We start from the raw sequence: 12673 nt of genomic DNA on the forward strand, positions 1-12673 counted from the left end.
TGACCTATTAGACTCCTGACTAACATTCTGTTAGAAGTGATGATGATGACCTATTAGACTCTGACTAACATTCTGTTAGAAGTGATGATGATGATGACCTATTAGACTCTGACTAACATTCTGTTAGAAGTGAAGATGATGATGACCTATTAGACTCCTGACTAACATTCTGTTAGAAGTGAGATGATGATGACCTATTAGACTCCTGACTAACATTCTGTTAGAAGTGATGATGATGATGATGACCTATTAGACTCTGACTAACATTCTGTTAGAAGTGAATGATGATGATGACCTATTAGACTCTGACTAACATTCTGTTAGAAGTGATGATGATGACCTATTAGACTCCTGACTAACATTCTGTTAGAAGTGATGATGATGACCTATTAGACTCCTGACTAACATTCTGTTAGAAGTGATGATGATGACCTATTAGACTCCTGACTAACATTCTGTTAGAAGTGAATGATGATGATTAGACTCCTGACTAACATTCTGTTAGAAGTGATGATGATGACCTATTAGACTCCTGACTAACATTCTGTTAGAAGTGATGATGATGACCTATTAGACTCTGACTAACATTCTGTTAGAAGTGATGATGATGACCTATTAGACTCTGACTAACATTCTGTTAGAATGATGATGACCTATTAGACTCCTGACTAACATTCTGTTAGAAGTGAAGATGATGACTCTGACTAACATTCTGTTAGAATGAAGATGACCTATTAGACTCTGACTAACATTCTGTTAGAAGTGAAGATGATTACCTATTAGACTCCTGACTAACATTCTGTTAGAAGTGATGATGATGATGACCTATTAGACTCCTGACTAACATTCTGTTAGAAGTGAAGATGATTACCTATTAGACTCCTGACTAACATTCTGTTAGAAGTGAAGATGATTACCTATTAGACTCCTGACTAACATGATGATGACCTATTAGACTCTGACTAACATTCTGATGATGACCTATTAGACTCTGACTAACATTCTGTTAGAAGTGATGATGATGACCTATTAGACTCTGACTAACATTCTGTTAGAAGTGAAGATGATGATGATGACCTATTAGACTCCTGACTAACATTCTGTTAGAAGTGATGATGATGACCTATTAGACTCCTGACTAACATTCTGTTAGAAGTGATGATGATGACCTATTAGACTCCTGACTAACATTCTGTTAGAAGTGAAGATGATGATGATGACCTATTAGACTCCTGACTAACATTCTGTTAGAAGTGATGATGATGACCTATTAGACTCCTGACTAACATTCTGTTAGAAGATGATGATGATGACCTATTAGACTCTGACTAACATTCTGTTAGAAGTGATGATGATGACCTATTAGACTCCTGACTAACATTCTGTTAGAAGTGATGATGATGACCTATTAGACTCCTGACTAACATTCTGTTAGAAGTGATGATGATGATGACCTATTAGACTCTGACTAACATTCTGTTAGAAGTGATGATGATGATTGACTCCTGACTAACATTCTGTTAGAATGATGATGATGACCTATTAGACTCTGACTAACATTCTGTTAGAAGTGATGATGATGACCTATTGACTCTGACTAACATTCTGTTAGAAGTGATGATGATGATGACCTATTAGACTCCTGACTAACATTCTGTTAGAAGTGATGATGATGACCTATTAGACTGCTGACTAACATTCTGTTAGAAGTGATGATGATGATGACCTATTAGACTCCTGACTAACATTCTGTTAGAAGTGGTGATGATGATGATTACCTATTAGACTCCTGACTAACATTCTGTTAGAAGTGAAGATGATGATGATGACCTATTAGACTCCTGACTAACATTCTGTTAGAAGTGATGAAGATGATGACCTATTAGACTCCTGACTAACATTCTGTTAGAAGTGATGAAGATGATGATGATTACCTATTAGACTCCTGTGGTCTCTAAACATGCTGTTGTGTTTCTCCTGCTCCTCACTCACTGACTTCCACTGGAGCTTCATACGGAAGTACTCATCCCTGAGGAAAGAGGATGAGAAGAGAGGGGGAATCAGTACTCATCCCTGAGGAAAGAGGATGAGAAGAGAGGGGGAATAAGTACTCATCCCAGAGGAAAGAGGATGAGAAGAGAGGGGGAATAAGTACTCATCCCAGAGGAAAGAGGATGAGAAGAGAGGGGGAATAAGTACTCATCCCCGAGGTAAGAGGATGAGAAGTGAGGGGGAATAAGTACTCATCACTGAGGAATAGAGGATGAGAAGAGAGAAAAGAGGATGAGAAGTGAGGGGGAATAAGTACTCATCCCTGAGGAATAGAGGATGAGAAGAGAGAAAAGAGGATGAGAAGTGAGGGGGAATAAGTACTCATCCCTGAGGAATAGAGGATGAGAAGAGAGAAAAGAGGATGAGAAGTGAGGGGGAATAAGTACTCATCCCTGAGGAAAGAGGATGAGAAGAGAGAAAAGAGGATGAGAAGTGAGGGGGAATAAGTACTCATCCCTGAGGAATAGAGGATGAGAAGAGAGAAAAGAGGATGAGAAGTGAGGGGGAATAAGTACTCATCCCTGAGGAATAGAGGATGAGAAGAGAGAAAAGAGGATGAGAAGTGAGGGGGAATAAGTACTCATCCCTGAGGAAAGAGGATGAGAAGAGAGAAAAGAGGATGAGAAGTGAGGGGGAATAAGTACTCATCCCTGAGGAATAGAGGATGAGAAGAGAGAAAAGAGGATGATGAGAGAGGGAATAAGTACTCATCCCTGAGGAAAGAGAGGAAGTAAAGGAGTGAGACAACGGAGAATATTTCACATATTACATTAGTGCCGGAAAAAAAATTGATAGTTACATATCGCAATATTACTTTGGACCATATTATAGATACCTGGACTCCAAGTAAAACATATATAAATGTATATATTTGTTGATTTTGCTAGGTAGTGTTAGCTAGCGCTAGTTCACTTTACATGTACCAAAACACTGGTATTTTGTGCTATAGCTCGTTCTCCATCTTCTTTTTAAAAGCCCAGTGCACTCAAAACCTTGATTTCTCTGTCTTTTAAATGTATGTATGTATAATATATACATGAAGTTGGAATAATATTGTGAAAAATGATAATGTCCTTGTAGTGTAAGAGCTGTTTGAAAAGACCGCCTGAAATTTCTGCCTGTTTTGGTGGGATGGAGTTTTGGCGTTTAAATTAGTTAAGAGACCAATAAGAAAGAGAGTTCCAAACCTCTCTGCCAATAACAGCTAGTTTCCAGTTTTAACCCTCACTCAGACCACTTCCAGAAAGTCCAGGCTAAATTCTTGATTGAGGAGAAACAATTGTGTTTCTTTTTTACCATTTTAATTTAAAACAATCACAATAAAAGGTACATAATTGTTTCCCAGAAATGATTTGATATTCAGATAAAAAACACAGTTACATTGGACCTTTTAAATAGTGACCCAACATGGTTTCAGTACTTATTTCCATGACTGATCAAAACTAGTTTCTCATCGTCTCTCAGCATCAGACAATTAGTTAGCAATATGTTTGGAACATCAAATCGCAAATATCGAATCGTGATACATATAGAATCAGCACATACATATCGTGATCATATCGTATCGTGATACATATAGAATCAGCACATACATATCGTATCGTGATACATATAGAATCAGCACATACATATCGTGATCATATCGTATCGTGATACATATAGAATCATCACATACATATCGTATCGTGATACATATAGAATCAGCACATACATATCGTGATCATATCGTATCGCGATACATATAGAATCAGCACATACATATCGTATCGTGATACATATAGAATCAGCACATACATATCGTGATCATATCGTGATACATATAGAATCAGCACATACATATCGTGATCATATCGTGATACATATAGAATCAGCACATACATATCGTATCGTGATACATATAGAATCAGCACATACATATCGTGATCATATCGTATCGTGATACATATAGAATCAGCACATACATATCGTGATCATATCGTATCGTGATACATATAGAATCAGCACATACATATCGTATCGTGATACATATAGAATCAGCACATACATATCGCATCGTGATACATATAGAATCAGCACATACATATCGTATCGTGATACATATAGAATCAGCACATACATATCGTATCGTGATACATATAGAATCAGCACATACATATCGCACATACATATCGTGATACATATAGAATCAGCACATACATATCGTATCGTGATACATATAGAATCAGCACATACATATCGTATCGTGATACATATAGAATCAGCACATACATATCGTATCGTGATACATATAGAATCAGCACATACATATCGTATCGTGATACATATAGAATCAGCACATACATATCGTATCGTGATACATATAGAATCAGCACATACATATCGTATCGTGATACATATAGAATCAGCACATACATATCGTATCGTGATACATATAGAATCAGCACATACATATCGTATCGTGATACATATAGAATCAGCACATACATATCGTATCGTGATACATATAGAATCAGCACATACATATCGTATCGTGATACATATAGAATCAGCACATACATATCGTATCGTGATACATATAGAATCAGCACATACATATCGTATCGTGATACATATAGAATCAGCACATACATATCGTGATCATATCGTATCGTGATACATATAGAATCAGCACATACATATCGTATCGTGATACATATAGAATCAGCACATACATATCGTATCGTGATACATATAGAATCAGCACATACATATCGTGATCATATCGTATCGTGATACATATAGAATCAGCACATACATATCGTATCGTGATACATATAGAATCAGCACATACATATTGTGATCATATCGTATCGTGATGTCCCTGACAATTCCCTAATCTCATTTAGGGTGTCTTGACTGAGTGGCGATGAAACAGAATAGTACGGACCACTTTCATTTCCTTCAACATAACCGAGGTGCTGAGCTATGAGAACTTAGTACTCTCTTCATATAGTGCTCACAACGCCATCTGAACGGCAACATTTATTTTCAAACTGAAACGTATTAGCCATTGTTAAATACAAGTCATATTACCTGTAAATGTAAAGCTGTAGGAGACGGGGAGGAAAAGGTAAATGTAAAGATTCATAAAACGCTGTGAAGATCTCTCTACGAGCATAAAGACAACATGAAGTGAGAGTTGTTGGGTTTTCCTATCCTAGTATTATATCAGCAGTGCTGTTATGATGCAGATCTGACAGAGGACATGTGTCAACTATGGAGGAGCTCCCAGTCTCCTAATGAGTAGGAGTGTCTCTCTCACGTTTTCCTCCCAGTCTCCTAATGAGTAGGAGTGTCTCTCTCACGTTCCTCCCAGTCTCCTAATGAGTAGGAGTGTCTCTCTCACGTTTTCCTCCCAGTCTCCTAATGAGTAGGAGTGTCTCTCTCACGTTCCTCCCAGTCTCCTAATGAGTAGGAGTGTCTCTCTCACGTTTTCCTCCCAGTCTCCTAATGAGTAGGAGTGTCTCTCTCACGTTTTCCTCCCAGTCTCCTAATGAGTAGGAGTGTCTCTCTCACGTTTTCCTCCCAGTCTCCTAATGAGTAGGAGTGTCTCTCTCACGTTTTCCTCCCAGTCTCCTAATGAGTAGGAGTGTCTCTCTCACATTTTCCTCCAAGTCTCCTAATGAGTAGGAGTGTCTCTCACGTTTTCCTCCCAGTCTCCTAATGAGTAGGAGTGTCTCTCTCACGGTTTCCTCCCAGTCTCCTAATGAGTAGGAGTGTCTCTCTCACGTTTTCCTCCAAGTCTCTAATGAGTAGGAGTGTCTCTCACGTTTTCCTCCCAGTCTCCTAATGAGTAGGAGTGTCTCTCTCACGTTCCTCCCAGTCTCCTAATGAGTAGGAGTGTCTCTCTCACGTTTTCCTCCCAGTCTCCTAATGAGTAGGAGTGTCTCTCTCACGTTTTCCTCCCAGTCTCCTAATGAGTAGGAGTGTCTCTCACATTTTCCTCCCAGTCTCCTCCCAGTCTCCTAATGAGTAGGAGTGTCTCTCTCACGTTTTCCTCCCAGTCTCCTAATGAGTAGGAGTGTCTCTCTCACGTTTTCCTCCCAGTCTCCTAATGAGTAGGAGTGTCTCTCTCACGTTTTCCTCCCAGTCTCCTAATGAGTAGGAGTGTCTCTCTCACGTTTTCCTCCCAGTCTCCTAATGAGTAGGAGTGTCTCTCTCACGTTTTCCTCCCAGTCTCCTAATGAGTAGGAGTGTCTCTCTCACGTTTCCCTCCCAGTCTCCTAATGAGTAGGAGTGTCTCTCTTACGTTTTCCTCCTGGTCAGACTCCTCCTCTCCTCCAGGGTGCTCTCCCAGGGGAAGTAGCCCAGCAGAAACTTCCATCCCTCCTTCCTCAACACGTGACACAGACCCTAGGAGGGAAGGAGAGACAGAAACAGGGATGGGGGGGACAGAGAGAAAGTAAGAGAGGAGAGACAGACAGCTTTTATTTCCACAGTCCTACAGTAAGTAACAAACAAAACTGGCCTAACAGAGCTATTCCAGTTTCAACTGAGCCTTCGACTTCCAACGGTCGCTTCAGAGAGAGAGGCGATGTCGGGAGACTACAGAGAGAGAGGCGATGTCGGGAGACAAAACACTCTCTGAAAAGAGAGGCTGGCCCCTACTTTCATGTCCTTCATGTAGAGAGACTACAGAGAGGCATCAGATGCTGCCTTTAATGAGTGTTCTGCCTCGCTGCTCAAGGCCACAGCCACAGGCCATAGACATCCACAGGCCATAGACATCCACAGGCCATAGACATCCACAGGCCACAGACATCCACAGGCCATAGACATCCACAGACAGCCACAGGCCATAGACATCCACAGACAGCCACAGGCCATAGACATCCACAGACAGCCACAGGCCATAGACATCCACAGGCCATAGACATCCACATCCACAGGCCATAGACAGCCACAGGCCATAGACATCCACAGGCCATAGACAGCCACAGGCCATAGACAGCCACAGGCCATAGACAGCCACAGGCCATAGACAGCCACAGGCCATAGACATCCACATCCACAGGCCATAGACAGCCACAGGCCTTAGACATCCACAGGCCATAGACATCCACAGGCCATAGACAGCCACAGGCCATAGACAGCCACAGGCCATAGACAGCCACAGGCCATAGACAGCCACAGACAGCCACAGGACATAGACATCCACAGGCCATAGACATCCACAGGCCATAGACATCCACAGGCCATAGACATCCACAGGCCATAGACAACCACAGGCCACAGGCCATAGACATCCACATCCACAGGCCATAGACAACCACATCCACAGGCCATAGACAACCACAGGCCATAGACATCCACAGGCCATAGACATCCACAGGCCATAGACATCCACAGGCCATAGACATCCACAGGCCATAGACATCCACAGGCCATAGACAACCACAGGCCATAGAAATCCACAGGCCATAGACAACCACAGGCCATAGACAACCACATCCACAGGCCATAGACAACCACAGGCCATAGACATCCACAGGCCATAGACATCCACAGGCCATAGACATCCACAGGCCATAGACATCCACAGGCCATAGAAATCCACAGGCCATAGACAACCACAGGCCATAGACAACCACAGGCCATAGACATCCACAGGCCATAGACATCCACAGGCCATAGAAATCCACAGGCCATAGACAACCACAGGCCATAGACAACCACAGGCCATAGACAACCACAGGACATAGACAACCACAGGACATAGACATCCACAGGCCATAGACATCCACAGGCCATAGACATCCACAGGCCATAGACATCCACAGGCCATAGACATCCACAGGACATAGACATCCACAGGCCATAGACATCCACAGGCCATAGACAACCACAGGCCATAGACTCCCAATGCAGTGTGGATGAGCTACTGTAGCTACTATAGCTACTGTAGCTAGCTCTGTCAAGGATGAACAGTATATGTAGGAATTAAAAGCACTGATGGGTTTGTGCTGTTGCTACTCTCTTAATTAACAGCAGAGGGCGTGTGTGTGTGGTGTGTGAGAAAGAGAGACTGTCCCGTTTGATCATGTGTTTCAGTGTGTTATATCCTGGTGTTTCAGTGTGTTACATCCTGGTGTTTCAGTGTGTTATATCCTGGTGTTTCAGTGTGTTATATCCTGGTGTTTCAGTGTGTTATATCCTGGTGTTTCAGTGTGTTATATCCTGGTGTGTTATATCCTGGTGTTTCAGTGTGTTATATCCTGGTGTTTCAGTGTGTTACATCCTGGTGTTTCAGTGTGTTATATCCTGATGTTTCAGTGTGTTACATCCTGGTGTTTCAGTGTGTTACATCCTGGTGTTTCAGTGTGTTACATCCTGGTGTTTCAGTGTGTTATATCCTGGTGTTTCAGTGTGTTACATCCTGGTGTTTCAGTGTGTTATATCCTGGTGTTTCAGTGTGTTATATCCTGGTGTTTCAGTGTGTTACATCCTGGTGTTTCAGTGTGTTACATCCTGCTGTATTTAGCTGGTTCCTGGCCCCACATTTGAGGTGTTCCTTACCCCTTTGAATATGGTCTGTTTGAGGTGTGAGATGTTCCTCATGCGTCCCTCAGGGTCCATGTTGGAGTTCCAGTCCTCCGCCCCAACAGGCTCCCTACGCCGGACCGCTGGCAGCACGCCAAGATCAATCTACCAGGACAGAGAGGGAGAGAAATACTGCATTACCTACATGTTACTGCTACACCAATAACACACTATAGAGAGGGAGAGGGAGGGAGGAGACTTACTGCTACACCAATAACACACTATAGAGAGAGAGGGAGGGAGGGAGGGGACTTACTGCTACACCAATAACACACTATAGAGAGGGAGGGAGGGAGGGGACTTACTGCTACACCAATAACACACTATAGGAGGGAGGGAGGGAGGGGACTTACTGCTACACCAATAACACACTATAGAGAGAGGAGGGAGGGGACTTACTGCTACACCAATAACACACTATAGAGAGAGAGGGAGGGAGGGGACTTACTGCTACACCAATAACACACTATAGAGAGAGGGGAGGGAGGGAGGGGACTTACTGCTACACCAATAACACACTATAGAGAGGGAGGGAGGGGACTTACTGCTACACCAATAACACACTATAGAGAGAGGGAGGGAGGGGACTTACTGCTACACCAATAACACACTATAGAGAGAGGGAGGGAGGGAGGGGACTTACTGCTACACCAATAACACACTATAGAGAGAGGGAGGGAGGGGACTTACTGCTACACCAATAACACACTATAGAGAGAGGGAGGGAGGGGACTTACTGCTACACCAATAACACACTATAGAGAGAGAGAGGGAGGAGGGGACTTACTGCTACACCAATAACACACTATAGAGAGGGAGGGGGAGAGGGAGGGGACTTACTGCTACACCAATAACACACTATAGAGAGAGGGAGGACTTACTGAGGGAGGGGACTTACTGCTACACCAATAACACACTATAGAGAGAGAGGAGGGGACTTACTGCTACACCAATAACACACTATAGAGAGAGGGAGGGAGGGGACTTACTGCTACACCAATAACACACTAGAGAGAGAGAGGGAGGGAGGGGACTTACTGCTACACCAATAACACACTATAGAGAGAGAGGGAGGGGACTTACTGCTACACCAATAACACACTATAGAGGGGGAGGGAGGGGACTTACTGCTACACCAATAACACACTAGAGAGAGGGAGGGAGGGGACTTACTGCTACACCAATAACACACTATAGAGAGAGAGGGAGGGAGGGGACTTACTGCTACACCAATAACACACTATAGAGAGAGAGAGGGAGGGGACTTACTGCTACACCAATAACACACTATAGAGAGAGAGGGAGGGGACTTACTGCTACACCAATAACACACTATAGAGAGAGGGAGGGAGGGAGGGGACTTACTGCTACACCAATAACACACTATAGAGAGGAGGGAGGGGACTTACTGCTACACCAATAACACACTATAGAGAGAGAGGGAGGGAGGGGACTTACTGCTACACCAATAACACACTATAGAGAGAGGGAGGGAGGGGACTTACTGCTACACCAATAACACACTATAGAGAGAGAGGGAGGGGACTTACTGCTACACCAATAACACACTATAGAGAGAGAGGGAGGGGACTTACTGCTACACCAATAACACACTATAGAGAGGGAGGGAGGGGACTGCTACACCAATAACACACTATAGAGAGAGGGAGGGAGGGGACTTACTGCTACACCAATAACACACTATAGAGAGAGAGGAGGGAGGAGGGGACTTACTGCTACACCAATAACACACTATAGAGAGAGAGAGGGAGGGGACTTACTGCTACACCAATAACACACTATAGAGAGAGAGGGAGGGAGGGGACTTACTGCTACACCAATAACACACTATAGAGAGAGAGGGGAGGGAGGGAGGGGACTTACTGCTACACCAATAACACACTATAGAGAGAGAGAGGGGGGACTTACTGCTACACCAATAACACACTATAGAGAGAGAGAGGGAGGGGACTTACTGCTACACCAATAACACACTATAGAGAGGAGGGAGGGAGGGGACTTACTGCTACACCAATAACACACTATAGAGGGAGGGGACTGGAGGGAGGGGACTTACTGCTACACCAATAACACACTATAGAGAGAGGGAGGGAGGGGGACTTACTGCTACACCAATAACACACTATAGAGAGAGAGAGGGAGGGGACTTACTGCTACACCAATAACACACTATAGAGAGAGGGAGGGAGGGACTTACTGCTACACCAATAACACACTATAGAGAGAGAGGGAGGGGACTTACTGCTACACCAATAACACACTATAGAGAGAGAGGGAGGGGGGACTTACTGCTACACCAATAACACACTATAGAGGGAGGGAGGGGACTTACTGCTACACCAATAACACACTATAGAGAGAGAGAGGGAGGGAGGGACTTACTGCTACACCAATAACACACTATAGAGAGAGGGAGGGAGGAGGGGACTTACTGCTACACCAATAACACACTATAGAGAGAGGGAGGGAGGGGACTTACTGCTACACCAATAACACACTATAGAGAGAGAGGGAGGGAGGGGACTTACTGCTACACCAATAACACACTATAGAGAGAGGGGAGGGAGGGGACTTACTGCTACACCAATAACACACTATAGAGGGAGGGAGGGGACTTACTGCTACACCAATAACACACTATAGAGAGAGAGGGAGGGAGGGGACTTACTGCTACACCAATAACACACTATAGAGAGAGAGAGGGAGGGGACTTACTGCTACACCAATAACACACTATAGAGAGAGGGAGGGAGGGGACTTACTGCTACACCAATAACACACTATAGAGAGAGAGGGAGGGAGGGGACTTACTGCTACACCAATAACACACTATAGAGAGAGGGAGGGAGGGGACTTACTGCTACACCAATAACACACTATAGAGAGAGGGAGGGGGGACTTACTGCTACACCAATAACACACTATAGAGAGAGGGAGGGAGGGGACTTACTGCTACACCAATAACACACTATAGAGAGAGGGAGGGAGGGGACTTACTGCTACACCAATAACACACTATAGAGAGAGGGGAGGGACTTACTGCTACACCAATAACACACTATAGAGAGAGGGGGGGGGGGGAGGGGACTTACTGCTACACCAATAACACACTATAGAGAGGGAGGGAGGGGACTTACTGCTACACCAATAACACACTATAGAGAGAGGGAGGGGACTTACTGCTACACCAATAACACACTATAGAGAGAGAGGGAGGGAGGGGACTTACTGCTACACCAATAACACACTATAGAGAGAGAGAGGGAGGGGACTTACTGCTACACCAATAACACACTATAGAGAGAGAGGGAGGGGACTTACTGCTACACCAATAACACACTATAGAGAGAGGAGGGAGGGAGGGGACTTACTGCTACACCAATAACACACTATAGAGAGAGGGAGGGGGGACTTACTGCTACACCAATAACACACTAGAGAGAGAGAGAGGGAGGGGGGACTTACTGCTACACCAATAACACACTATAGAGAGAGGAGGGAGGGGACTTACTGCTACACCAATAACACACTATAGAGAGAGGAGGGAGGGAGGGGACTTACTGCTACACCAATAACACACTATAGAGAGAGGGAGGGAGGGGACTTACTGCTACACCAATAACACACTATAGAGAGAGGGAGGGAGGGGGGGGACTTACTGCTACACCAATAACACACTATAGAGAGAGAGGGGGGAGGGACTTACTGCTACACCAATAACACACTAGAGAGAGAGGAGGAGGGGACTTACTGCTACACCAATAACACACTATAGAGAGAGGAGGGAGGGGACTTACTGCTACACCAATAACACACTATAGAGAGAGAGAGGGAGGGAGGGGACTTACTGCTACACCAATAACACACTATAGAGAGGGAGGGAGGAGGGGACTTACTGCTACACCAATAACACACTATAGAGAGAGAGGGAGGGAGGGGACTTACTGCTACACCAATAACACACTATAGAGAGAGGAGAGGAGGGAGGGACTTACTGCTACACCAATAACACACTATAGAG

General features: G+C 44.2%; 1 protein-coding gene across 2 annotated transcripts in view; it reads right to left on the minus strand.

The window, feature by feature from the left end:
- LOC115119720 (TBC1 domain family member 15-like) overlaps positions 1 to 12673 on the minus strand; it is a 121892-nt gene that overhangs the window by 39496 nt on the left and 69723 nt on the right. For both annotated transcript variants that reach the window (XM_065021289.1, XM_065021290.1), the window contains exons 8-10: positions 8608 to 8736; positions 6341 to 6444; positions 1935 to 2029 (exon numbers count right to left, since the gene is read on the minus strand). In XM_065021289.1, the coding sequence (XP_064877361.1) occupies positions 1935 to 2029; positions 6341 to 6444; positions 8608 to 8736 (328 nt within the window). The remainder of the gene's footprint in view (positions 1 to 1934; positions 2030 to 6340; positions 6445 to 8607; positions 8737 to 12673) is intronic.

Source organism: Oncorhynchus nerka, linkage group LG8 (genome assembly GCF_034236695.1).
Source record: "Oncorhynchus nerka isolate Pitt River linkage group LG8, Oner_Uvic_2.0, whole genome shotgun sequence".
Taxonomy (NCBI): domain Eukaryota; kingdom Metazoa; phylum Chordata; class Actinopteri; order Salmoniformes; family Salmonidae; genus Oncorhynchus; species Oncorhynchus nerka.